The sequence below is a fragment of the Mus caroli genome, unplaced genomic scaffold (assembly GCF_978045245.1).
Source record: "Mus caroli unplaced genomic scaffold, Mus_caroli_1 scaffold_4, whole genome shotgun sequence".
In the NCBI taxonomy this organism is placed as follows: Eukaryota; Metazoa; Chordata; class Mammalia; order Rodentia; family Muridae; genus Mus; species Mus caroli.
Window position 1 is genome coordinate 73572551 of NW_028227259.1, and position 27207 is coordinate 73599757.

The 27207-nt window shown below is 35.4% G+C and overlaps 1 protein-coding gene across 2 annotated transcripts in view; it reads right to left on the bottom strand.

Moving 5' to 3' along the window:
- Gabra2 (gamma-aminobutyric acid type A receptor subunit alpha2) overlaps positions 1–27207 on the bottom strand; it is a 132076-nt gene that overhangs the window by 104172 nt on the left and 697 nt on the right. The window contains exons 1-3 of one of the 2 annotated variants that reach the window (XM_021163094.3): positions 26751–26959; positions 26321–26407; positions 23719–23834 (exon numbers count right to left, since the gene is read on the bottom strand). In XM_021163094.3, coding sequence (XP_021018753.1) covers positions 23719–23834; positions 26321–26391 — 187 coding nt within the window. In that variant the 5' untranslated portion in view covers positions 26392–26407; positions 26751–26959. Of the gene's footprint in view, positions 1–23718; positions 23835–26320; positions 26408–26750; positions 26960–27207 lie in introns of those variants that run through there. The other variant, XM_085836749.1, reaches the window with a different exon arrangement.

The window sequence follows — 27207 nt, forward strand, 5'->3', positions numbered from 1 at the left end:
TGTCTACTAGACATGGCGCTCATGAGCATAGCAGTTGTGCTTGTCTGCACAAAATTATCCTAGTAAACATTTCACCACAGAGCGATGTTCTAGTGTAATTTCTAATGCTGGAATAAAACACCATGGCCAAAAGCATCCGGAGAAAAAAAGGTTTACTTGGCTTACAGTAAACCGTTGATGGAAGCCAAGTCAGAAACTCAATTATAGCAGAGGAATACTGCTTACTGGCTTCTTTACTGCCTTCTTCATCTTGCTGTCTTACGCAACACTTAAATAGGACAACATGCTCAGGAATGACACTTCAAAATGGTCCAAGCCCTCTAACTTTGATAATTAATAAAGAAGAATGCTAAAGACATGGCCAGGGGATGATTCAATGAAGGCAAATTCTCAGTTAAATTTCTTTCTTCACAGATGACTCTATCCTGTATCAATTTAACAAAAATTAACCAGGAGTTAACCAGTAGGAATGTCTCAAAGCTCTAATATATGACCATGAACCCATGATCATATTCACAGTACAAACTGGATATACTGAATTATAAAAGTGTAGGGTTTTTTTCCTAAGTAGATATAAAGTTGGGCAAATGGAGGTTAGGATTGGTCCTATGAGGAACAGGGGAAATAATGAAGGTGTAAATATTTTGAAAATTCATTGTATACATATATGAAATTCTCAAATGATTAATAAAAATATTGGATTTTTAAGAAACGCAAACAAATAATGATAACAAAGCTTATCTTTCACATCGACAATGGTATTCATATAATGGTATTTTTGTGTGACCGAATTCATCATAATTTACAAAAACATGCATTTTTAATAATTTCTACCACAATTTCATTAGGTAAGAAACGAATACATGAATATAAAATCATTAATTTGTAGAGGAGATGTTAATTGATGCTCTTTAACATGAAAAATCGCAGTGTATAAATATAAGTAACTTTAAAAATAATTACAAGACAACAGACTAAGAGCTGTCACTAAGTAAAACATCGGAGATGATGTCCCTATTCTTTTATTTCAGTTACCATGTATGTTTCTAGTATTCAGAGAAAGAAACTCTGAAGAACTGGAGAGATAATTTTTATTTTATAGGACCTTTAAATTTCACAAAGTCTTTGAATGTTGATAAAAAGTGCAGGTGTTCTTAAAAACACTGGACAGTTAATGTGCTTGTATTTTTAAAGTCTATAGAACTTTTAAAGTTCAGAATACATATTTGTGTTGTGATATTGATATACAACAACTCGGCAATATACAAGAAAGGATAGGATATGATTTAATAGTGATGTCTTTGTGTGTCGAACGGACAAAAGGTCTATTCTGCCATCATCTTAACACAACCTAGACACACTGGGAAGAGGATCCTAAGTTGAAAATACATCCATGAGAGTGGCCTAGAGTCAAGCCAGTGGAATAGTTTCTAAATTAGTAAATGATGTTGGAGGATCAAGTCTATTGTGACTGGCTCTACCACTAGTCAGGTAGTCCTAGGGAGTATAAGGAACCAGTGGGAACAGCCAGGAGGAGTAGGCAAGTCGGTAAACAAAATACATACACAGCCAAAGTATCCGTTTCAGTTTCCATGTTCCTGACACACTCACACACACGCGCACACACACGCGCACACACACATGCACACAGTAGAAGGCAATAAATGAAGAGTGTAAGAAAAGAAAGATTTAAAGGGCAAAGAGGAAGTCTGTTCCAGGTTGGGATTTTAGTTGATGGAAGTACTTAATAGGTAGGCCTAGGAGATGTCTACTCTTGCAGAGCTCAAGTGAAATTTCTAAGAGAGAAAGAGATTCTAGAATCAAGTACCCAAGGAGCAACTGGATCTTTAAGAAAGGAAAAGGCCACCAAACATGAAAGAGATGAAAAGCCACTAAAGAAAATAGACAGAAATGTATTCACCAAAATTATGATGAGATAGTGGCCTGTTGGGGAATATAGAATGATCTATAACAAGCTAAGAAAATAATTTTGCAAATAAATGCTTAAAGAAAAACTAAATTTTATTAGATAATCTTTCTAATGTGTGTTGGTTCATCCCTTTAGCTATAAAGTTAATATTCTAAGAATATTTAATGACATATTTAATAAAGGCTTACGAATATTAACAATTTTAAAATGGCTTTAAGACACATTTGTTAAATGAAGAAAAAGTAATAAAAATAAAATTTAACATTATAAATGTATCAATAATATACTTTTAAAATGAGCCGTTTGTACTATGCAATTTCAGACAGATAAATGATAGCTTTGAGCTTTAATTGACACCCCAAAATTATTGGATTTAACTTAATTTCTCTTGATATCTCAAAAGGAAAATTCACTGACATACAAAGTTTGAGAACCATAACATCCATGACTAGTAATCTTATCACATGAATACCAAATAAAATTCTTGCCATTTTCCTGATGAGCATTCAGAATTATATAAGGCAATATAGAGTGCACAGCAAAGTCTGACTCTGTAAAAGACATTATACAATGCCTTTAAAGTATGTCTGTGCATATTTAAGTGCCAAACAATACACCAAGCCTTAAAAAGCTGAAATTTAAGTCTCAATCATATACAGATAATTTTGTTTCAAATATTACCTAATTTGTATGAGTTTAATTGTTTAATGTATTAAGTAGTTTAAAGCTATAATATGTGATGTTTAAATAATTAAATAAGGTAAGTATATTAATTTAAGCATTGAAATAAACATGACTTTTAAAAGCTATATTAACTGTCTATCGTTCTGAAACAAACTAGTACACACTTACTGGAGACGTCATTATTCATGTATAGTTTGGTAGGTCAGAAGTCCCCTACAGCGGGATGCCATTCAGGACCTTAGAAGGTTGAATTCAAGGTTGACTGGATTGAATCATTTCTGGTGCCATGTGTGGCTGTTGGCAAGTCAGCTGATGCAGATTTAGATGTAGGGTGTTCATTTCCTAGGCGGATTTCAGGTCTCATTTTGCTGAGGCTATTTGTATTTATCATCAACCATTCTCCATCAGTGATGAAGACTATCATTGTGTCTCAAATATCTCTGATTTCTCTTTTTCTGACCTCTACATTCAGTTTAAAAGCTTTACATGATGAGGTCAGGCCCACCTCAGCTATTCTTTCTTTTTCTGAGACAACTGTGTTACATAGTGAAATCTACCTATGGGATTGTAATTGTCATCAAAGTCCCAGGGATTCTGCATGACTCGTGAAATGTGTAGCAAGAACTAAGGGGTAACTAGGCCTTTGAATACTGCCTATCACAATAGTTGTGATAGCAATCATCATAGTTCTCCATTGAACACTGCCTCGAATTAATTTTAAAGTTATCCTACTCAAAGTTTGAATAAATGATATATGATTATGATTGGAACTTAGTTCATGTTCTCATATATTTAATGTCTAGCTTTAGATAGATACAGCAGGAGACTGAATTTCTTAGTCCTGAAAAATCTACTGTATACTTGCCTTTCTGATAAAGTCTAAGAAATTCAGTTTTGGTTCTAATTTACATCAAAGTAAGCTAAAGGTTTTCAACCTTTTAATTCTGATGTAAGACAAGGACTCCTGTAAAAATCACAGACTTTTATGGAATGTTCATTACAGAATACCACTGGAAACAACCCTAATTACAGGTAAGTAACTCTTGAATAAGGGCTAACATGAAGATAACAAAACTCAGTGAATCCCTCAATTAATCTATCCATGTGTCCTATTTGCAAAGGACCACTGTTTTTAATGCACCACCCGCTGAGCTATGAATATTCCTCTACATTATGGGAAGTGACCAAAATTTAAATGCACTTAGGAGAAACCTATGAATGTACACTTAACATGCTACCTACTTTCATTAGAATTTTACTTTAGAATATTGCACACATTTCACTTACTCTTTGTAACCTTTTCTATAAATGATTTTTAATTAATGGAAAAGCTAAGGCTTAGAAGAGTTAATCAAAGTGTATAAATATCCATCTAATCTAGACTATAAACACCAGGCAGAGATATTCTCATTATGTATGAAACTTGGGGTGAAGAGACTTGAAAAAATGTGTTTTGTGGAATGCCAGTTCTTTTTAATAATAACTGAATGGCAAGAGAATTGAACACTACTTTTCATTGTCTCAACTTTAAACTGGAATACCATCAATTTACTTATTGCATGGGATTTACAAAGAGTAAATCATAGATATTTAATATTGCTCCTAACACTCAAAACTTATGAAATAATATCATTAATTTAACATTCATCTTATTGTATGTAATTACACAACCTCTTTATGCATGAAACTATTAATAGCTTAGCAAAATCTCAACACAGATTCACATTTAATTCTTGAATTCTGGACTCTGGGTTCTAAAACACAGGAATGAATACAATTTTATTTCCATCATGTTCAACTAAGGCCACTTGTACATGTTTCTTGGTTGAGGTAGAGCACTGTGATGCATGCTCTAGAGACAACTGAAACCATAGAGTTTGGTATATGATTATTGATTACATGGTCTGACACTCTGTAAGAATAAAGGAAGCAAATTATCCCATCTGATCATGTTAAATTTAAGATCATTCTAGTGACTTTTATATGCTCTTGAACATAAGGTTAAGCACAATGATTAATTTCATTTTAGCAATCAACGTTGTTTCAAGAAAGATGCCTAATTCTGATAAGTTTTAGATGTTAAAGCAACCAAAATTTGGATATAAAATTTAATGTTAATTGTCCAAACTTCTGGGAACCCAACAAACCAAAGTAGATGTGCCATGAATGTTTTATTCAACTTCTTAATTATTAACAAATAGTAAATGCTAGACACCTGTACGTTCACACTAAGAGGACCGAAATGACAAGGAAGGAATGGTCTCTGCTCCTCTCCACTCTAACTCCACTCTCCCTGGAAATTATTGGCACAGAGGATTGAAATTTTAGGCTAATGATTATCAGATTATTTTCCAGAAAAATTTTAGTCTCAAGAGCTCAGAAAAAAATGACTTTGAAGTTATATCCAATTGATGTTGCCAACCACCCCACACACAATTTTGTAAATCCTCTATGTATTTTATACATCAATAATAGCTTGAGAATTATAAATTGTCAGTTCAAATGCAACCTATGTCACCGAGCAGTATGAATAGTTTGTCATTACCAGAGCAATAGTTTGTCATTATCAGAGCAATGGGTAGTTCATGCAAATTGTGACAGTTATCAATCTACTTGCCAAATGTTCCCATTTCTACTTCTGATTCAGGGTTCTCCTTGTAATTACAAAGTTTCCTTTTTCTCATCTGTCAAAGTTAATCATATTTTCTGACATGCATCTAAGAAGTGTCTCCATCTGTCTATAGCCACGCTCACCAGCATTTAGATAGGTTTTTGAATACTCCTCTCTCAGAGATTTTAAGGATGACATTGTCTAAAAGAGTCCAATTCATCCTGTCTCAGTGAACAAGTCTGGGTTATACACAAGTTATATGAGATAGAAGGGAAGCTAATTTTTTTTTTCATTACAGCAAAAACTAGTTTTCTATAATGCATCTGTCCTGTTAGAAGAATTAGGTCCATATCCATATGAACCTGAAGACAATCTCAGAAAATTGGAAGTCAAAGCCTACCTGGCCAACAGAGGGTATTTCAAGTCCACTTTGTCTGGTAACAGAACATGACACTATCCACGGTTACTTTTCGTCATGCCTTTAAAGGATGCAATTAAGTACTTTGAGAGAAAGAGAAAAGGAAAGCAGTGACATTTAAACTAGAACAAGGACATGCTTAAACCAAAGACAACAGCTTCTATGAAAACTCACTGAATGATAGAAACAAAACCTATAACAAATAAACACTCAGAGTCCATCAATCTGGACTAACAGCTCTGAGTAGGAGATGAGAACAAGAGCAAGAAGCTTTATGGACCACTTAAAACATTCTGTACTTGATCCTGAAAGGAATATGGGTAAGAAATTGGGGTCATTTGGATAACAATGAGCAAACTCATATCACAAAATGATGTATGAACTAGTAACTAAATTCTATGAATTATCTTCTTATTTGTTGGTATTCTAGGGTAAGGGCTTCCAAGAGATTGTTTTGGAAAAATCCTTGAAGTACACAGTTAATATAAAAGAATAGAAAAGAAAATCAAAGAACAAAACTAATGAGGAAGGTGGAGACCCAAAAAAAAAAATGGGGGAAAAAAAGAATCATTTTAAGTAGAGTAGAATGAGGATATCCAATGGAACCTGGAGGTAAAAGGGTGAGCTTGGGAGAGATGCCACCCTTCATATCACATGCCTGTGGGGCAGAGCAAGATTTAGTGATGAGCATGCTTTGATGCATTTATCACTAGCTCTAACAATCACTTTAGCTTCCAATTTTAAGGAGATCTGAGAACTCAACTATCTCATTGTTATTCAATGGGGGTATGTATTTTGCATGCACTCCTAATAGCTAAGGCTCAAACAGCTAAAGCAACCTGTGTGCTTCCAGGCTGGACAAATCAGAGGCAGAAAGTCTTATTCTGCTCCCTTGTATTGAGACAAATACTTTGTCGCTCTATTTGTCTACAATGAAAGAAAAACAACCTTTTAGATTTCTATTACAAGAAATGTATTTTCTATTCTATTAGCCTTGAACCAATCTAAAAATAGGGGAAGCATTCTAGATGAAGGAAACATATTCATTCATTGTCTAGGCCTAGAATCTTCATGTATCAGAAACCAAGGCACAGAAATAATAATGATTTATCAAAGCTTGTTGATTATTTGATATATGCTTTTTGTGCCTAAGACTCTACCTGTTTTGTTTAGGACAACACATATCTAAGCACAGTTTTAATAAAATCATTTTATTTTCTTATAGAAAGCAACTGAGTTTTTAAGTATTATACACTTTTCTATCACAACTACCAAATTAAAATCAAAGGCCCGTATTTCTTTTAATTCTACAACATAAAATATCATTAGTTCCTTACCATTAAAGAATCCTCCATATTCAAAATCTAGTTTCTTTCAGGTATTCTAATATTATATATATTATATATATATTATATATATACTATTAATAAAACATCATTTTTATTTCATCAACATGAAAAATTGAAGCAGTGTGATAAGAATGAAGAAGAATTTAAAGAGGATAAACATGGTAGTATCAGCTATAGTACCAAGTAGCCAGAAAGCTGAGAAAAGAAGATTGCTTGAGCCTAGGTATTCTAAACCAGACTTGATAACTTAAATTCCGTTCAAATAATAATAATTATCATTATTTTTCATCTGAAGAAAAGCTTTCTAATTCTCTGCTGTTTAGATTGCATCTGTGGGGAAATCTTGTATAGCATAATTCTGTATTTACTTTTTAAGACACTATATAAAGTTAGTTCCCAACTTTAAATTTAATTAGTATCTCCCCACCTAGTTAACTACAATAATTGAAATATATTTATCAAAGAAATTGCCATCATATCATTATATTTAAAACTAGATCTCATGTAGCTCAAACTTGTTTTGAACTAACAATATAGTAAAGAATGAGCTTCTGGTTATTCTGCTTCTATTTTCCAAGATAGGATTACAGGCATCGATAATTTGCCTGGTTTTCAGGATGCTGGGTTATTTGACCCTAAGACTCTGTATATACTAAGGAGGAACTTGGCAACTAAGCCACATCTTCAACCTCAGTAATATTCATTTTTGTTTTTCAAGATATGTGTCAGTTGTAGTACAATACATATCTATGTGTATTTATGGCTAAATAAAGAATATTTTATATACATAGATTGATTTCTCACCTAAATTAATGACAAATCTAACAGTTAGCAGCACTTTGCAAAATACTAGCATAGTTAATAAATATATTTATGATTATATTCAGATGAAGAACGAAGCACCAACTTTTAGAAGAAGAAACTTTGAATTTATAATGTCAAGAGGAAAAGATAGAAAAGATATTAAAATCAAAACAATAAATGTAAATAACATTCACAAAGTGATACACCTCTGTATCTGCATCATATTCTTTATGAATGCCTTGTGGGATTATGAAATGCAACGTAACATTCCTCAAACTCAACCCTTGAGAGATAGAGGCACTCCCCAATCTCAAAATGTCATCCAAGACTGACAGAATGGGAAACACGGAGACCTTGCTAGAAAGAAGAATGGTGAACCCAGTAGACATAATGCAAGGCATTTACTCATTTTCCCAGATAATAGCCTACCTTCATAAAAATTACAATGGAAAGTTGGAATCAGCTGCAAGGGAAAGCTTTCTCTTGACAAAAGGAACACGGTTATTCATCGATCCCTTACGTAGTTTGGGTAACTGTGGTGGTAAGAATCCTGGGATCAGCGCAAAGGGGGCTGTTAGTCAGGAAGCTCCACCCCTAGTCAAGAAGCTATTAGCAACTAATAGCTGCTGAGAAAGTAAGGGTCAATTTTCTTTAATCATATAGCACATATAAGTTAACCACACTCCAGACATTCAAAAAATCCAGCAGTGCAAATCATCCTTTACTGGGGGACTAGAGTCGAAATGTTATATGGGTGTGGAAAAGAAATGAATCTGAAAAGAGTTATGGAAGAGCGGGTAAAAATGGTCAAAATTCACTGTATGAAATTCTCAAAGTATTAATAATAATAATAATAATAATAATAATAATAATAATAATAATAAATGAAACCCTGAGATTATGAAGAGCCACAGGCAACTAGTGACAGCTGAAAGAGGGAGACTCAGTCTTCTCCAGAGATAAGTTCACTAATTAATTGCCCAATACCAGTAGTCAATTTTAATAATATATGTATGCTATATATTAGAAATACTACATAGACTCAATAGGTTGTATATATATATTTATATGTAATTGTTAAATGTAACCATGATTTTATTCTTTCTCCTATACTGGATTATCATTTTCCAATGTTGGTAAGGTCTTTTCCTTCTTTGCAATTGTCTTAAAACATGCAGTTAAAAAAAAAGCTACTCGGGATATATATATATATATCGATATATATATATATATATCGATAGATAGATATTTAAGAAAAACCATAATTAGTGCACATAAGGATAATATTAAATATTAAAGACAATGATTTTCCTTTTAGAAACAGGATCATGTTATATACTCCCAGTTCTAACTGGCTTGGTATGTAGTCTGCTGCCCTGACCATCTTCCCTGAAGTTCCTAAGTGCGGGGATTATTAATACACAACCACTCCTAGTTAGGTTTGAGCTCTTTATATAACCTTTTAATAATAGGTCAATGACAGGAGCCACCTACTACTAAGTTTCTTGTTTATATGAAATTGACTTCCACAACGAAGCAAATATCAATTAAAAATTTTAAATACCAGGTTAGCACATTGTTAATTATTAAAGGTGACCATGATTTTATTATTTCTCCTATATTGGATTATCATTTTGCAATCCTGGTAAGCTCTTCCACTTTTTTCCAATTGTCTTTAAACATACAGTATAAAAAGCTACTTGAGAATACCATATCTTCTGATGTCTCAAGACAGACAACATCTGAATGTCACAGCACCCTATCTAAGTGAGTGAGCCAATTACAGAGATGGCATGCCACAAAACAGCTCCCTGGAGGAGGAAAGTTTTGATGAGGAGCCATCTGTTTTCTGCCCCACTAACTTTTGGATTTACTCACTTAAACCTGCCCACTTCCGCATCTGCTGATAGACTTTGTTTAATGTCCCAGCTGTTTCAAGACAATGACAACAAAAGCTGAAATTGCAGCTGCCTCCAGCAACTGGTGGCTGTCTGGGAAAGAAATGCCTCTATTAGACACTGTTACCAAAAATGACAAATTCCAAAATTGTGTGCGGTAGTAGATTAAAAAAAAAAAAAGCATGACAAGCCCATGATGTTACAATTTCACAGGCCCCATCATGGAAATATCCCCATCCTGAGTCAACACCTAGATCCCATGAGACGTCATCACCAGTGCGTTTCACACGTAGTAATGTAAGTCCTAAGTGACCCTCTCTGCTAAAGCTATGAGTCAAACCCTCAGCTAGTGACAGCCAAAAATATCTCCAAGAACCTTACAGATTATGTGGGATGCTGAAAGGAATGAAAGCTAAAAGGAACCTTCTGTTAGAGCAATATTCTGCTCACTGTTCCATCTGGCTCATATTCTCCTTTAAAGGATCCAGATATTTGGACCTAGGAAGATAGCTCAGTTAATGTTAGTGCTTGTTTTGAAAAGACAAGAGCCTATGCTCAACCCTCAGTACACACACACACACACACACACATATGGGGAGAGAGAGAGAGAGAGAGAGAGAGAGTCATGATGGTGTATCCTTATAATCCCACTGTGAAGAGAGTGAAGGTAAGTGGATTTTTTTATCCCATGTAAAATATTTTATTTTACTCTTTTTATCAGATATTTTCTTCATTTACATTTCAAATGCTATCCACTTTCCTAGTTTCTTCACTGAAAGTCCCCTATACCCTCCTCCTGCCCTGCTTCCCAATCTACCCACTCCCACTTCCTGGCCAAGGCATTATCCTGTAAGGGGCATATAATCTTTACAAGACCAAGGGCCTCTCCTCCCATTGATGGTCCAACTAGGCCATCCTCTGCTACATATGCAACTAGAGATACAATCTCTGGGGAGGGAGGGTACTGGTTAGTTCAACCAGTACCCCCCTATAGGGTTGCAGACCCCTTTAGCTCCTTGGGTACATTCTCTAGCTCCTTCATTGTGGGCCCTGTGTTCCATCCAATAGATGACTGTGAGCATCCACTTCTATATTTGTCAGGTACTGTCATAGCCTCATAAAAGATAGCTATATCAGGGTCCTGTCAGCAAAATCTTGCTGGCATATGCAATAGTGTCTAGGTTTGGTGGTTGTATATGGGATGGATCCCTGGGTGAGGCAGTCTCTTGATGCTCCACTATATTCATAGCAAACTTATTTATAATATCCAGAAGCTGGAAAGAACCCAGATGGCCCTTAACAGAGAAATGGATACAGAAAATGTGATACATTTAGACAATGGAGTACTACTCAGCTATTAAAAACAATGAATTTATGAAATTCTTAGGCAAATGGATGGATCTGGAGGATATCCTGAGTGAGGTAACCCAATCACAAAAGAACACACATGATAAGCACTCAGTGATAAGTGGATATTAGCCCAGAAACTTAGAATACCCAAAATACAATTTGCAAAACACATGAAACTCAAGAAGAAGGAAGACCAAAGTGTGGATACTTCGTTGCTTCTTAGAATAAGGAACAAATTACCTACAGAAGGAATTACAGAGACAAAGTTCGAAGCTGAGACAGAAGTGGATCTTTAGTGATCATTGGCCAACCAGCCTGGCTTAATTGCTGATCATCAAATTAATGGGATCTCTCTCCCTCTCCCTCTCCCTCTCCCTCTCCCTCTCCCTCTCCCTCTCCCTCTCCCTCTCCCTCTCCCTCTCCCTCTCCCTCTCCCTCTCCCTCTCCCTCTCCCTCTCCCTCTCCCTCTCCCTCTCCCTCTCCCTCTCCCTCTCCCTCTCCCTCTCCCTCTCCCTCTCCCCCTCCCCCCTCTCCTCCTCTCCCTCCCCCTCCCCCTCTCCCTCTCTCTCTCACGCATGCTCACACATACACACACACACACACACACACATACACACAAATGTGGAAGGCAACTGAGGAATGACATTCAAGATAATTGTTTGATTTCCTCACTTATGTGCACACACACACACACACAAAGAGCTCAAAAATTATCTTGTTTCTTTTTAAGTTCACATTTTTATAGTGGTGACATAGTTTAATATAAGCATTACTAATAATATGGTATTTATGCAGATTTCCTTTGATCCGGTATATTTCCTTTTATGCAGAGTTACTTTTGATCTTACCATCCTGGATACTGTACTAAGTCAAAAGCTCCTGGTAATCAAAAAATACTTCATTTTAATTTCGACTTATCAGGTGACATTGTACTCTTAGTAATATTTCCATCATTACTCCTTGGAAGTGACCACAAAGCATTCACCCTCATTTTCATGTTTTCTCATCCCCAACTAAGCTTGCCCCATGCAGTTTCCAAATATGCCAAATATTTCCATACTCGTGTAATCACTTTTATGTTCTCCCCAGTAGAATCCCCAGTTTCACATTTTTTTTTTGCTTCAGTGATCACCCTTACATGCCCTAGATAAGTAATTAAATCTACACTCCCATATTCCCTTCTACTTGACTGAAACACCAACCTTGAAATTCCATTTTCTTTTAATTAAGACTTCCTTTCTGGGTATGCAAATTTTAATCTTCCTTGTAAACCTGTCGGGTATTTTAGTCCACTGTTTCATTTCTTGGGAATCTGAAGAGTTCCTTTATGTAATTACAGTAACAGAAATGAATTCCCTCCATTCATTGCAATTTTCCCCGCCTGGGCTGCTTAAATTCGGTGTAGCAACTTCTAAGAAATTCATATAATAAAAATATACTATAAACATCTACCGCAAGGAGCTTAATAGTAGTCTATCATATTTAGCTTTGAAAGCATTCTTACATGTGATGAAGAATATATCAAAAACCTTTAATCTCTATTTAACTGTCTCCCAAGACATAGGTCTTTCCCTTCCAAACCACTTGTACAGTTCAAGTCTGAAGTCCTCCTCTGTACCAGCAACCTTTAAATACACATCACACATCATTCAGGGGGCAACCAAACCTTTGACAACCTTTTTTGCTTTTCTGACCAGGAACTGTCCTCAGGGTATTTTGTATCCCTGACAGTTGCATAGCACAGGTTATACTTGTATTTATTCTGTTGTTCAGACTAAATGAACTCATGATCCCCCTGATTCAGTCTCCCTAGAAGCTGGGTTACAGGTCTGGACTATCAAGTGCCTTGTTCCTAAATGCTTATCCCCATCCATACTAGATTACTCAGACATCAACACAAAACATAATCTGAGCAAACATTTGGGAATGTTATTAGTATATATATATATATATATATATATATATATATATATATATATATACCCATCTTCTGTTTTTTTCTGATGCTGGGCTATCTCTAATCATAGGTAGGATCTAATTGCACTGAACATCCTTCCAAACATTTGAAACACTCAAAGAAATATTTAGACTTTGTTGCCCATCTTCACAAAGAGTTGAAAACAGCCTTATGTTAGTTTTCTTACTGTTTTATGGGCATTTGTGCAAACTACATGTTAGCAAAGGAAGATTTTTACCATTTTATTAGATTTTAAATGAGGCATCTTTATCCTTTTTTTAGTTCTCTGAGCAACACAGGATGAATAACTGTCTTGGGCATCATATCAAATCAGTCAGTAATACTCCAATCAAACAAGATTTTTTTTAAAAAAATTCTGAAGTGCTTCTTTCCAGACAATGTCACTGCAGGTAGTACTGGAACACATTGTGCTTATTCCCTTAAGAAGCTAATGTCATCCTGAATCAAATAAAGATATTTATTTCCCCCCTTTTTAAACAAAAGAGGTTGTTTTAATGCAGGACTACTTTTGAAATTTTATATGAAGCATATTTTGCCCTTAAAATGCTTTAAACACTGACCAAAACAATAAGAACTATAATAAATAAAATAAATAAATTTTACCTACTACTGAATTAAGATGGAGATGTCTTTTCCTTTGATGGGCTTTGAATTTTTTAAAGGCATGATAAATATAAAAATCATTTCAAAGCCATTATATAATGTCATCTAATAAAAGTATAAAATCCAATCAGAATTTTAAGGTCTATATCTTACAATATATCGGTGACCTAAATTTGATTATATCTATATGAAATATGTGTAAGTATTAAGTTAATTCTTACAGGTAGTTGTAAATGAAAAGATCTTGTCCTTGAAAAATGAGGGTATTTCAAAGTAAAAACAAGTTTTCAGGATTCTAGCTGTACCAAAAATTAGAAACTCAAAAGAAATAAACATGTTGTTTAATATACTGTCCCTCCTGTACTTTTTATTTTACCCTTCCGGTGTAGCTATTTTTTAATGTTCCTGTAGATCAAAACAAATTAAAAGGAAGGAGGACATGTGTTTTCTTAAGGTAACTGAGAAGTATCCAGATGTTTCAAATGGAGTTTTACTTGACTTAGTATGTGTAAGAATCAGTCTCTCAAAGAGAACAGAGAACACTCTAGAGCCCTGCTGCAGACAGAACAAGACCTGATTTCTGAGGGTTGCAGTGTTCTCCATGTTCTGATATCTCAGACTGGCAGACAGTGTACAAAAATTCCCTCTCTCCTCGTGAGAAGGACTTGTTCTTCAGACAGAAAAGCACATAATTCTACAATATCCTTAATTAAGAAGTTAAAGGGGCATTATTTTAACAATCTATATCTAGGTATGAGAAAGTAATGATATCATTTTATGCAAAGCCTAGGCTTTGCTCATCAAAATACTTCTAGCACGTAAACTAACATCACAAAATACTCAGAGATGAATACGAATGGCTAAACTGTGTGTGTAGCTACAGATTTGCTTGATTGTATGTTATGAGCAAGAGTAATTGATTTGTCTGAACTTCAGGAACTTGTCCTTTCCAAGAAACATGTGGTGACATTCAGAGTCATTTTAAGAGTGGTAACACACATGTTTATTGTGCCCCTCACCGAAAGGAACTTCATATCTATGAGATGAACAGCATTGTTAAATCTTATGGTATCTTTCCTACTGCATGACTTCAATGCTCACTAAGGAAAAAAATAGTAAAATAATTTCATTTGATCCTCTCCAGTGAACATTAATAAACTGCAAACTGCTAAAACTATTCATTTGGCCATCTCCACTGATTCTCATATTTTAAAATATGATTCATGTGGACTAAGAAAAAGTACCTTTAAAACAAATGGGTGCATATATTCACTCAACCCATTGAGTGTTGACGAGGGACTGAGGAAGCTTTTACTTTACTGGACTGAAGTGTTGGAAATAACTAAATCTAGTAAGAAAGATGTGTTTGGGCCTCCAAGAGGCAAAATAGTAATAAATAAAGCAATGGTCAGAGCAACGGGTCTTGCTTTTCAATGATGTCACTCTCTGAAAGCTCCAGACTCACTAGCCTAATACACACAACCACTGTCATTCATTTAGTAAGGTTTCCCTGTGAATAGTCTTAAGCTGTGCAGTTACATGTAAGAACAAATTTACATAACACTCTGCAGGTCTAGGATACACCAGCTATTACTGATGTACCCTGTTTGGTACCTCTTTCCAGGGTGTAAACAACAACACACAGTGTTAAGGATGGTGTCCAGAGATGTTATAGTTATACCATAAATGACTGAAAGAGATACAGAGTGTTGTATATAACACAGCCACAGTTATTTTTTAAATTGAACCTAGCATTGGGAGAATTTGCCAGTAGCCTGGGCCCATACAAGACTGAAAACCCAGGAAGATCCTGGACAAAACTACAATGATGTCCAGAGAAGGCATCTGCCTAGTGGTACTGCACCACAGGAAGCTAGAGGCACAGACTTTCTTTACAACCTTGTACAAAGTCTTTTTAAAATAGAGAAGAAATGATAAATAACTTGATATCTCACATAAACATGTTCAGAGACACCTTCTTGGATACCTGTGTGAAGTCCCACCTATTTATTCGCATTTTGTTGCTCTGAAAAGTCCCAAAGCAAATCGCAGTTGGGCTTTATAGCAACTTAAATGGATGGTTATGCTACAGAGAACAAAATAGGCTCTGAAATCTTCTTCCTCGGGCTTATCCTGAAGGTTGTCCTATTAGAGGCTCTCTAGGAGTCTCCACCAGTCTCAGACACAAGCAAAAGCTGGCCAGATGCATGATTGTACTGCAGGAGCACTGGACTCAACCTCAACTGTATGGGGGCAGGGGAAGAGGCTAAAGCCAGACTTTGCAGCTTTTAAGAGAAGCAGAGACCCCCAACTTCTGTAGTTTACACTGTTTCTATCTGGGGTTACAACTTGTTAAAAATGCAGCTGACTCTCCCTCTTTTCCACACACACTGCAACATAGGTTTCAGTCCTCCTCTTAACTCGTCTATTCCATAGGCTTAGGTCTCAAATCATTATCGCCACTAGGCAGGTCACAAGAACCAATTCTTTCCATTCAAGTTTCTGATACCACTCAGGTTCGTTTAGCTTTGGCAATTGTCAGCAACATTATGTAGTGGGCTTTATGTGAATACAGCCTGTTTCATAAACCAATCTATTTTCATTAATTGATTATTCCACATTGTTACATTTTGTGATAATCACAAAAACATCAAAGGGGAAAATCTCTTTTGTGTACTGGTTTTGTTTCTGGAGACTCCTTAAATATACAAAAGTATGTGGACAAAGTAAGACAGAATGAGTAGGAAAACCTCATTTTCTTCTTTCATTATCACTGCATAATATCTCCAGGATAGACATGATGCATCCCTTTAATCCCAGGATTCAAGAGACAAAAGATCAAGTCCCGATTATCCTATACATCAAGCTTTAGGCCAGCCAAGACAAGAAGACCCTCTCTTAAAACCAAACAAAACAAAAAGTTACATTTTTTCTGCTGAAAAGTAAACAAGTTATACAAGTCACATGTCATACAAACAAGTGTAATACTGAATATTGTCTGCACTGCATATGAAGTATAGCCAGTAACTATCACACTGTCAACAACTATAAACAGAGGACTTCATCCTCTGTTTACTTAACACTGCACAAAGACCTCAGATGTACATAATAAAATCAGACCCCAATATGTCATTCATTTTATCTCTGTTAAAAAAAAATAATAACCCAAGGAAAGGTTGAGTACCATACCAAAAATTATTCAGTTAAAAATCATATGACAACAGAATGCAGGACCCAAAGAAAAGGCTTATCTCGGTCATTGATAATAAATAAGTAAATATATACATATGCAATAATATATATAATAAAATAAAAATGTATTGTAGACCTCTACCCCGAGGACCTTCGTAGTAGCTCATATCATATTTTGCTTCTAAAGTATTCTTACGTGTGATTGATAATAGAACACAAACTACTCATTTCTTTTAAATTGTTTCCAGAGTCATAGGCCCTTCCCTTATGAACCATTCCTACAGGTCATTTCTAAAGTCCTCTGTACAGAAAACTTTGAATACACACCACGAATCATTCTGAGAGCACATGAACATTTGCTTTCAACAACCTTCTTCCCTTTTCAATCAGGAGTTGTACTCAGGGTATTGAGCATCACTGAGCTATATATCCAGCCCTGTGCTTTTGTAATTTTTAAAATTTTACTATGTAGTTTTGTTACACAGAACAGGATATCCATGAATTGATCCTGTTGTCCAGACAAATCTTGCACTCAAGAACCTCCCTGCTAGCCTCCCTCGCAGCAGAGAAACATCTCAGTTGTTTTCTGTATCTCTTGAATGGCCCACGTTAATTCTTAAATAAATTCTAGAGTAACACAATTTATAGAAACATGCTATCACACATCTCTCTACAGTCTAAGGATAAGGCTGAACTTATAAACTGACATTCAGACTGGAAATCAATGACTTGAACTCATTTCTTTCATAACGGTAGACATTAAACTTCTTATGATTTCAGATCATAAAATAAGAACCCTAGGAAAATATGTTCTAGATGAGCTCTTCAAAATAACTTTTCAAAAATGTAGTTAAGTATGGTACTCAATCTAGGTTTCACAGACTGCATCCATAATTTAAATGTCAAGGCTTGTCATTTCTAATAGTTATCATTGCTGAGCGGCACTGCGACTGTTAACTATCATAAATATATGAGGCCTGTCTACATGCTCATTCTGGCAACGACCCCAGCAAATTGATCTAAACACAAATGTTTTTTTTAGTCAGTTAACAATTTGAAAGATTCCTCAGAAAAAGTAAAACTAAGAGTTGATCTAAAACTATCAGTTTATCTAGGTTGCTCCCTCCAAATGTCTAACAGAGAGATGAAGGAGTAACTTTATTCATGTATTAGCAAGTGCTGGCTAATTTTAATGTATGTTCTTCATTGACAAGATTATGGGGTGATTCTGCCTTGGGTTTCCAATCTCATAAAGAAGTAAGATTGCAAATTTATAAGACCTATAATTATTTCCTCGGTGTGTTTTTCAAAGAATACAACCTCCTAAGAGATAGACTTCACTTCGTGAAGAGATGGCTTCTGATATTTGTGCATATCTAAATGTGTTTCTTGCCACCTCCCAGTGGTATGCCACGTGACACAGGATGCTTTTTAAAGACCCTTTGGTTAGCTTAGCCATACAACATCTCTGTGAGAGAAAAGGCACATAAATAGAACTCAATTTCCCATTTGACAGATAGGAAGTAAAGCTGGAAATAAGAGAAGACAATCATTTCAAACCACACTTTTAGCTTGTTGAAGAATTGTTAGGTTTTGAATAATTTGGTAGCAAAGCCACTCTGACTCACCTAAGTGTCATCTTTAAATATGTTGTCAGCAGTACTGAAAGGACAATATGGTAATCTGGTAAAAATTATTGCGTTTCTCTTAAAGAAAAGGGTAAAATGTATGGGTAATTCCTTTTGTGCTGCATGCTACAACTTAAATTCATCGGAATTAAACATCACTGAAGAGAGTCACAGGTGGTGTTCTGAACCACTGTTCTGTAAGATTAGGATAGAACTAACAGTAAACCATGCAAGAAAATTTCCAAAAAATATCAGACTTAACAGTCTACATGTGTCTTAAGAGACTCAATAAGCAATTAACTTTATTGTAATAAATACATTAGCCTGTATATTAAAAGTGTTTATGGAAGAATGAAATTAGGTAAGAGCAATCAAGATTGATGGGAGAGTTATGTGATAGGATGTATTAGGTGAGCCAAGGTAGGTGACATCAATGAATATTCTTGTGCAAAGAAAACACCAAAAAAAAAAAATTCCCCTACAGAGTGTCCTGATGTGTTCACACAACAGGAAGGATGCCAGGGTAACTGAAGATATATCTGCAAACAGGGAGCTGTGTGAGGTGAAGTTAAAGAATGAGTGGAAGGTAGATCACTCAGAGCTGCACAGATATCCAATGCAGGATGAATGCGGTAGTGGTTGCAAAGCTCTGAACAGGCATATGGTATGATCTGACTTAAAATTTAAAAAGAATCTACCATTAATTATTAAATCCTTTAAAAATGTATAATCCACTGTATTGCATAACCTGTGCCTTGTATCTTAATTTTAACACACCGTCCTGCTCTCAGAAATAAATATAACCATGTATTCTAATTAAATATCACCTCCCACCCCACCCCCCAAAAAATACCAAGTCTCAGAGTGTCTAAGAAAGTTCTCTGTGTGAGATCTTATAGTAAAGAGGGCTGAATAACTTTACTAACTTATTGTTAAAATCTTACTTCTCTTTGTGTGTGTGTATGTGTGTATTATAAAAGGATAAAAATAACACTTATGATTAATTACCTATTAGCTATCAATGAACATGTTTGTTTTAGTGTATTATTATTGAATTGAATATAAGCCATTTTCTATATTAATTAATGGAATGTAACAGATTATGTACCTGATCTTTCTATTTCAAGTGACATATGTATATTCAGGTTAAGACTTTTAGGTAGAGAGCTGATTAGGCAGTAAAGGGTATATGCTGCTCTCAAAGAGACCCTGAGTTTATTCCCCAGCACCCGCAAAACTTGTGATTCCAACTCAAGGAGAATCTGACATCTCTGGCCTCCAAGGCCACCTGTACTCATGAACACACACAGCACCCAGACATAGACAGAATTACAAATGAAAAGAATATACATTGCAATGCAGAAGTAATCATGCGAAGTTTGCAAGAATCTATTTAGAATATGGTGATTGACCTTCAGTTACTTTCAGTCACTTTCTAGTTGTCTACATGTACACCATTTTGCAATATGCAATTCTATGTGACATCATACTCAACATTTATCAGAAGAACTGTAATGTAAACCTTTTTCCAAGAATAATAAGTGTGCATCTACAGAGGCAGAATAATTTAAAGTTTACACAAGTGCTGAGGACCAGTGCTGGTGTGTTAAATATTCTGTGTAAGAGGCTCATTTCTCTCAATGAGTCACACTGCCTACCTAAGTACTCACAACTAAAAAGGCACCCAGGTACAAGGATTCCCATTTTCTGCTTGGCAGAAACTTAATCTAGAAGTCAACATTTATTTTATGGCCATAATATGCAAATCAATATCCAGTGGCAGAAACCACAGAAGATTTATGATACCAAATCCTTACCATCTTATTAAGATAATAAAGGCATATGGAAATGAAATAAGTAATACAATAAAATATGTAATAAGTGAGATATAGCAACTGTTAAAGAAATTCAACAGACAGAATTGAATCTCAATATTTCAATTTTGTTAGGAAGGTCTTCACTAAAGACCACTAATGTCATCACAGTTTTCATAAGAATGTTAAGCTTTCAATCAGCAGAGAAGAGGAATAAAAGTCACTCTAGGAACAGGAGATAATACAGCCAAGGGCCAAAAGAGCAGATGGAAATGGATTGTCAAAAGAAAATAGTGAAGTCTGAGGTGCCAGATAGATGGGAAGTGACTTAACATAGAAAATATACCCCGAGAAGCAGGCTGCAGGAAACTTGGTTTTCTTTTGAATGTGTTTGTTTTATTTTGTTTAGTTTTTGATCCTATGACAGGGGAGGGGGAAGAAAACAACATTTGCTGAAATGTTATATAGCCTTGTATATATATATATATATATATATATATATATATACAAGATTCCTAGTCAAGTCACATAGTACATACACTTTGTTGTTACTATATTTTATTCTGTTTAATAGAATATTTACATAGTTCAAAGGTGGAGGTTACACCATTACGATTCCAATGCTTATGATCTTTGAACAAATAAGATTAGTTCATTTTAATTAAAAATAAAAAGAGATGTGATACTTTCATTAGATATCACTTGTTTTTGGCTACTGTATAAAACAATGTTTCTGCAACAGCAGTATTTCAGAAAGATAGCCTTCACAACACTATGACTATGTTTTTGCATACACTTTTATTTTTTTTTATATATATTTTTATTACATATTTTCCTCAATTACATTTCCAATACTATCCCAAAAGTCCCCCATAGCGCCCCCCACTTCCCTACCCACCCATTCCCATTCTTTTGGCCCTGGCATTCCCCTATATTGGGGCATATAATGTTTGCAAGTCCAATGGGCCTCTCTTTCCATTGATGGCCGACTAGGCCATCTTTCAATACATATGCAGCTAGAGACAAGAGCTCCAGGGTTCTGGTTAGTACATCATGTTGTTCCAACAATAGGGTTGCAGATCCCTTTAGCTCCTTGGGTACTTTCTCTAGCTTCTCCATTGGGATCCCTGTGATACATCCAATAGCTGACTGTGAACATCCACTCCTGTGTTTGCTAGGCCCCGGCATCGTCTCACAAGAGACAGCTATATTTGGGTCCTTTCAGCAAAATCTTGCTAGTGTATGCAATGGTGTCAGCGTTTAGAAGCTGATTATGGGACGGATCCCTGGATAGAGCAGTCTCTAAATGGTCCATCCTTTCATCACAGCTACGAACTTTGTCTTGCATACACTTTTAATCAGAGGTAACAGGGCTTCTCTGCTCTGGCGCCTTAGTAGGCAGGGCATGGAGGAGAACATGGCTGTAGATAAAGGTCGCCCCTCAACCTATATATGCTCCATCAAGTACCATCAATGGTATCTATCAAATTAGGACCATCGGAAGTGTGGGATCGGGAGAAGAGAGTGGGACACATAAAGCAGAGTCAGGTAATAAGAGTTATCAGATCACGCAGTATTAATAGATGAACATGACAAAGGGATGGAGAAAAGAAAAGAGTAACCTAAGAAATGACACACTATATTCCATTAAACCAAGTGCCAAGACAGTGGGGGTTCATATTTAAATGTGAGCAACTGGAATTTTTAATATAAGAAATAGTATTTAAATATTAGAGATCATAAAATATCTGAAAGAGAAAATACAGTTTCCTCTACCGAGCCATGCAACCCAGAAGCAAAGATCATTTTGGAACTGAAAAACAATGAAGTTCAAGGTCTAGCTGTTATATTTTACAACTTATTTTACACCAGGCAATTTATTTAAAAATAAAAATATTCTATGAGATAAATGAGCCGCCCTTGTGCAATCCGTCTCATAAACTACTGTTACTGATTAGGACGATTTTGTGTTAGACTTGTTTCTTTCTCTACAAGAGAATACATGAGTGTGGTAATAGTTTATTGGCACATTTTCTATCATAATCCAAGCCATTTATGTTCCAACTATTTAGAAATATCCAGTATTAAGGAAATACAGTGCTCCATTTTATGTTTTTCTTTATTTTTTTTTCTCCTAAAAAAAATCTCTTAGAAATAAAACCTGTCACTGTATCACCTGTGTCATTTTTGAAACATTGTTCTTCCCTGGATCCTCTTTTAAATTTGAAGTGCTACTCAAGAATTAATGTGAAAAACAAAATGTAATTAAATGAGGTACTGTTTAACAGGTTGGGTCTGTTTGACTGTTGTCCTACCACTGTCAAGACATACTGTTCAATTTTGGGAGATACTCTGAACCTAACAACTGTCTATCATCAAATTAATTACTAATGTAAAATTCCACACATTGAGTTAATATAAAGTTTTGACAAAGTCACGGGTACCCCAGGCTGGAACTCCATGTGTAGCTATGGAAGACTTTTAATGTTTGAACAATTTACCTCTATCTCCCAAATGCTGAAACCACAGGTGTGTGTGTCACCAGGCCCAACTTAATAGAAACCCTGTCAGCAGCCTTACAAAGTTGTTAATGCTGGAACAACCACAAACTGTACTCATCACTACCTGGCATGGAATGTTCAGCTAATTTTGTCTTACTTTTGAATCAATTAAGCATTGCAACAACTATGTGTACATGGGCATATTTATCATATATAGTTTTTAACTAACATTTTAAGTAACATATCTATATGTGTACAAATAGGCAAGCATTTAACATTGTTAAAACTCATAACTAATAATATCTTGGCTTGGGATATTTTTATCAGTTCCATCCCTACGCTTACTTGTATCCAACTTTAGTGTCACTTAACAATCCTGAACACTAATAGGCATTTAACACACTAGCCTTCTCTAATTTCCATTACTTCTTAGATTTAAAAAACAATTTTTTACTTGACAATTGTTGTTGAAGCCTGAAATTCAACTGTGTCAACTTTGTAAAGAAGGATTAGAGCCACTACATATTTGCAACATTGTTATTTCTCTGATTATTGTGTAATCTATGCTGATCTGAAGATGGGTATTTGTAAAAGGGGTAAATTAGTAGCATTTGATACTACACAGGCACATCAGATAAATAATACAAATATATATTCTCTGCATAGAAAACAGGATGTTTCCAATAATTTAACTATAAAACTGTTCACACACACACACACACACACACACATGTCCCTAAACAAATATGGGCACTCTACACAATATATAGCTAAATAGGATAGGCATGTGCAATGGGAAGTTATAATGTTTATTTTTTTTTCTTACTTTTCATTCTGTAGGACTTCAAAGACTTGACAATTTCTTCATGCATAGAATGCATTAAGATGAGCACCTTACCTTTAACTTGTAAAGCCATTGTATTTTGAAGGTTTAAAATAAAGGAAAACTATTTTTTACCTCCCAGTCCTGGTCTAAGCCGATTATCATAACCATCCAGAAGTCTGTCTAGAATTCTTGTAAAGATGGTGATGTTATTTTTAGCCTCATCTTCTTGGATGTTAGCCAGCACCAACCTAAACAGATAATTTTACACATTTGTATATAGCATATATGTACATACAGTGTTTGGCTAAGCGCCAAAATGCTCTTTCTCCTTGATCTGAATTTATCTAAATTTAAGGCTCCTTCAGCCATTAGTGACATACATTTCTTTCTCTTTTTCACTCTATAAATAGCACTAAACTTGCTGGGAAGGTAAGTATACTGTTTCAAAAAAGAAACAGTAAATATCAAAAGAATAATGGTAACACTTTTGAGACTTCTAGCATTTGTCATTCTGTATGAACTATAATCTTAATGTCTCCTCTTTAGAACACATCATATTTGTTGATTCTCATATGTAGACATTATCAACAAGATTGTTTTGCAGTTAGATGAATGAAATAACTAGAGAAACTTCTGAAGTAATTCTTCAGTGTTGTGACTATTAATTGGAAAATAAACTGTTATCTTGGTCGCACAAAAATTCCCTGTCATTCTCAAACATAGCATTATTGTTCTCTTATGTCTTTCACAGTTTTAGATGAAAGTAATTTCCTCACTTGGGATATACCTCCACCCAATGGCCAAGCATAATATAGACATCAGGGGAACTCCACTGGCAGGTTGCCAGGCTCCAGTGTAGCCAGGAGATGGAGATGGGGTCTGAAGGCAAGAGCAACACACACCCTCACAGACTCTAAGAAGGACAGGTCCTTTGAGTGGTCTCAGAGAAGTAATAAGGGGCTACATAAAGATAAAAGTGTCCAGTTACCCTTTCTCTGGTGATAAATTTGTGGCAAGAAAAGGGGTCTTAAAAACCCCTAGCAAAGCTTTAGAGGCAGTGATTTTTCTTCATGATTTCTCCATCATAAAGCCAGAAACCTGATTTTGTGACAGCAATTTGGTCAAATAAACTGAATGTATAAAACTGAGTGTCCCCTCTCATTGCCATCTTTTCTCGGAATGATTCAGAGATTTAAATTACTGTCCCCAAAAAGGAATCATTTATATAATAGAATAAAATACTGCCATGAACATTATTGGGTCAAATATAGAACAGAAATTGAGTAGAGTGATATTTTGTTAAGCTGTCAGCACTGGGTCTTGGGGCTTATTCATTAATAAGCGAATACCTAAGCATTAAAGTCAGGGAGTGTGTGTACTTCCATTCTAGTCAATATATATCATATAAAACATCAGCGACAGAGACCATTTACATTTAAATGAATGCAGAACCAGAAGCTAACAATACTTGTAATACACCAAAATTGGCAACAAACTTCAAGCTGGTATTTTGAAGAGCAGAGGGAATGTTGAAGTGTGGACATGAAGATGGACATCTTCAAGTTATGTAAGAATATCAATTCATATACTCTACCTTCAAAAGTTTCTCATTCTAATTTTAAAGCCAGACCCTAAGATAGTCATAAGAGTCTAGCTGAAGTGTTTCACCTGAGGTGTTTGTTTCTCAGTTATAGTTCAGATTATCTTTCTAAAGTCAATATTTAGTCATAGATGGCATCTCCCAGTTAAGTGAAGTATTTCCAAATAGATTTCTTTTCTGTTCCAAAATATCTTAAACATTATTTGGTTAGAACTCATAAGGGGAATAATAAAATGATTTAACACTTATTAAAGAGTAATAGCTACAGAAGAATTATAACAAAATTTGTATTTTAATTTTTCTTGGGTTTAAAACCATTCCCTATACATGCATTCAATGAAATATACCCACTGCTGGTTTTATTTAAAAAAAAATCAGAGAAGACAAGTAATCATATTACTTAAAGCAATCAAACTAATTTCTGTGTAGATAACAGGCAAAAGAAAATTCACACATTTTAAGGAACCACTCTTTTGATCATTAACCAACTGAAAAACAAATTATCTCTAAATTAATAAGATGAAAAAGTTGGCTCATAAATCTGCTTTTGTTTCGATGTTTGTGATTGTCTAGTTGTGTGCTGCCTCCACCTACAGGTCTCAGACTCACATATCAGTTAGATTTCCTACTCTATCTATAGAAGCCCCAGTGCCTCAATACAAATGCAAAAAAAGAAAAGAAAAGAAAAGAAAGAAAGAAACAGAAAGAAAAGAAAAAGCCCAAGTTGCCACTTAAATCATTTAGCTGATTTATTTTTCTGTGTGTTCCAAGGACAGCTTAGCTTCCTTACCATACTTTTGTATAACTATGAACACCTTAACGACAGGCATTCTTTAAACTAATATATCCCTGATAGGGTAGTCACTTCTTCAATTAAATGCCTCAAAAAGAAAAAAATCCCGTTTTTTTTTTTTTTGTGTGTGTGTGTGTGTGTTTGGTTGCTTAAAAAAACAGAATCAGCAAACTTTTTAGAGTTTCAGACACTTAGTAGGACAATTTCCTGTACAATCCATTTCCACTAAAATAATTGATAATTCCTCAAAATACCTAGTCTTTTAAAGAATATGGATAGAGTTGTGTCACTTAAAAATCACTCCTAGACCTGGAATGAAGAAATCAAAAACAATGCTTCACCTGACTGGGTCCCACACCAGGAGAACAAGCAGCAGAGACCATACATTGCATGTACTCAATTTTGTCTTCATCTTCTTTTTGCCAAAGCTATGGAAGAAAAAAAAAATTAAATTAAATTTGTTCTCATCCTACCAAGCCAGTAACCCAAAAGAATTTCATTTCAATTAGGAGGGGATGTTACTCCTGTCTACTAGATATAGGACTGGATGACAGGCAATGGGAAAGGATTTTTTTTAATGGAAAGATTACACCACTAATACATTTTCCTCTGCCTGTAACTTACCCCAGTCCCATCCTCTGAAAAAAAAAAATCGTTATGCACACATGAAATGACAACCCCGGGACTCTAAACTGACACAGTAGCTGATGAAGAAATAGGTTGGAGGAGTGTGTGCGAAAGAGGTGGAGAGATGGATACTCCACGCCTCACCCTCTCAAAGATCACCTCCGCAACGACAGCAGGAAATAGCTGGCAGCAAGCAGGCTACTTTTTCATTTCTATCTTTTCCTTACAGTTAATTGTGGTCTTCACTTTACTCAACAACAACCACCATCACCACCCTCAAAAAAAAAAAAAATTGAAAATCAAATCCAAATCATTCGCCCTGCCCTTTCACATTTGCCCACGTCCATGTTCAAGAGGCAGCAGGGTGGAAATCAAGTGCTGCGAACTATGCGTTTGACAGCTGCTCTGAGCCAAGACTAGCAAAGGAGCGTGAGCCTCCGGATCAGACGCCGCCGAGCAGGCAGGCAGCGCTGCCAGTGTGTGCAAAGTTGGAGACTGTAAAAGAGCCGGGCCAACGTGCAGCCGCCGGACTGGCTCTTGGATTTTTATTGTAGTTGCGAATATACGTTTCTGGGGAGGGACATTGGAATTCGATCTTGGA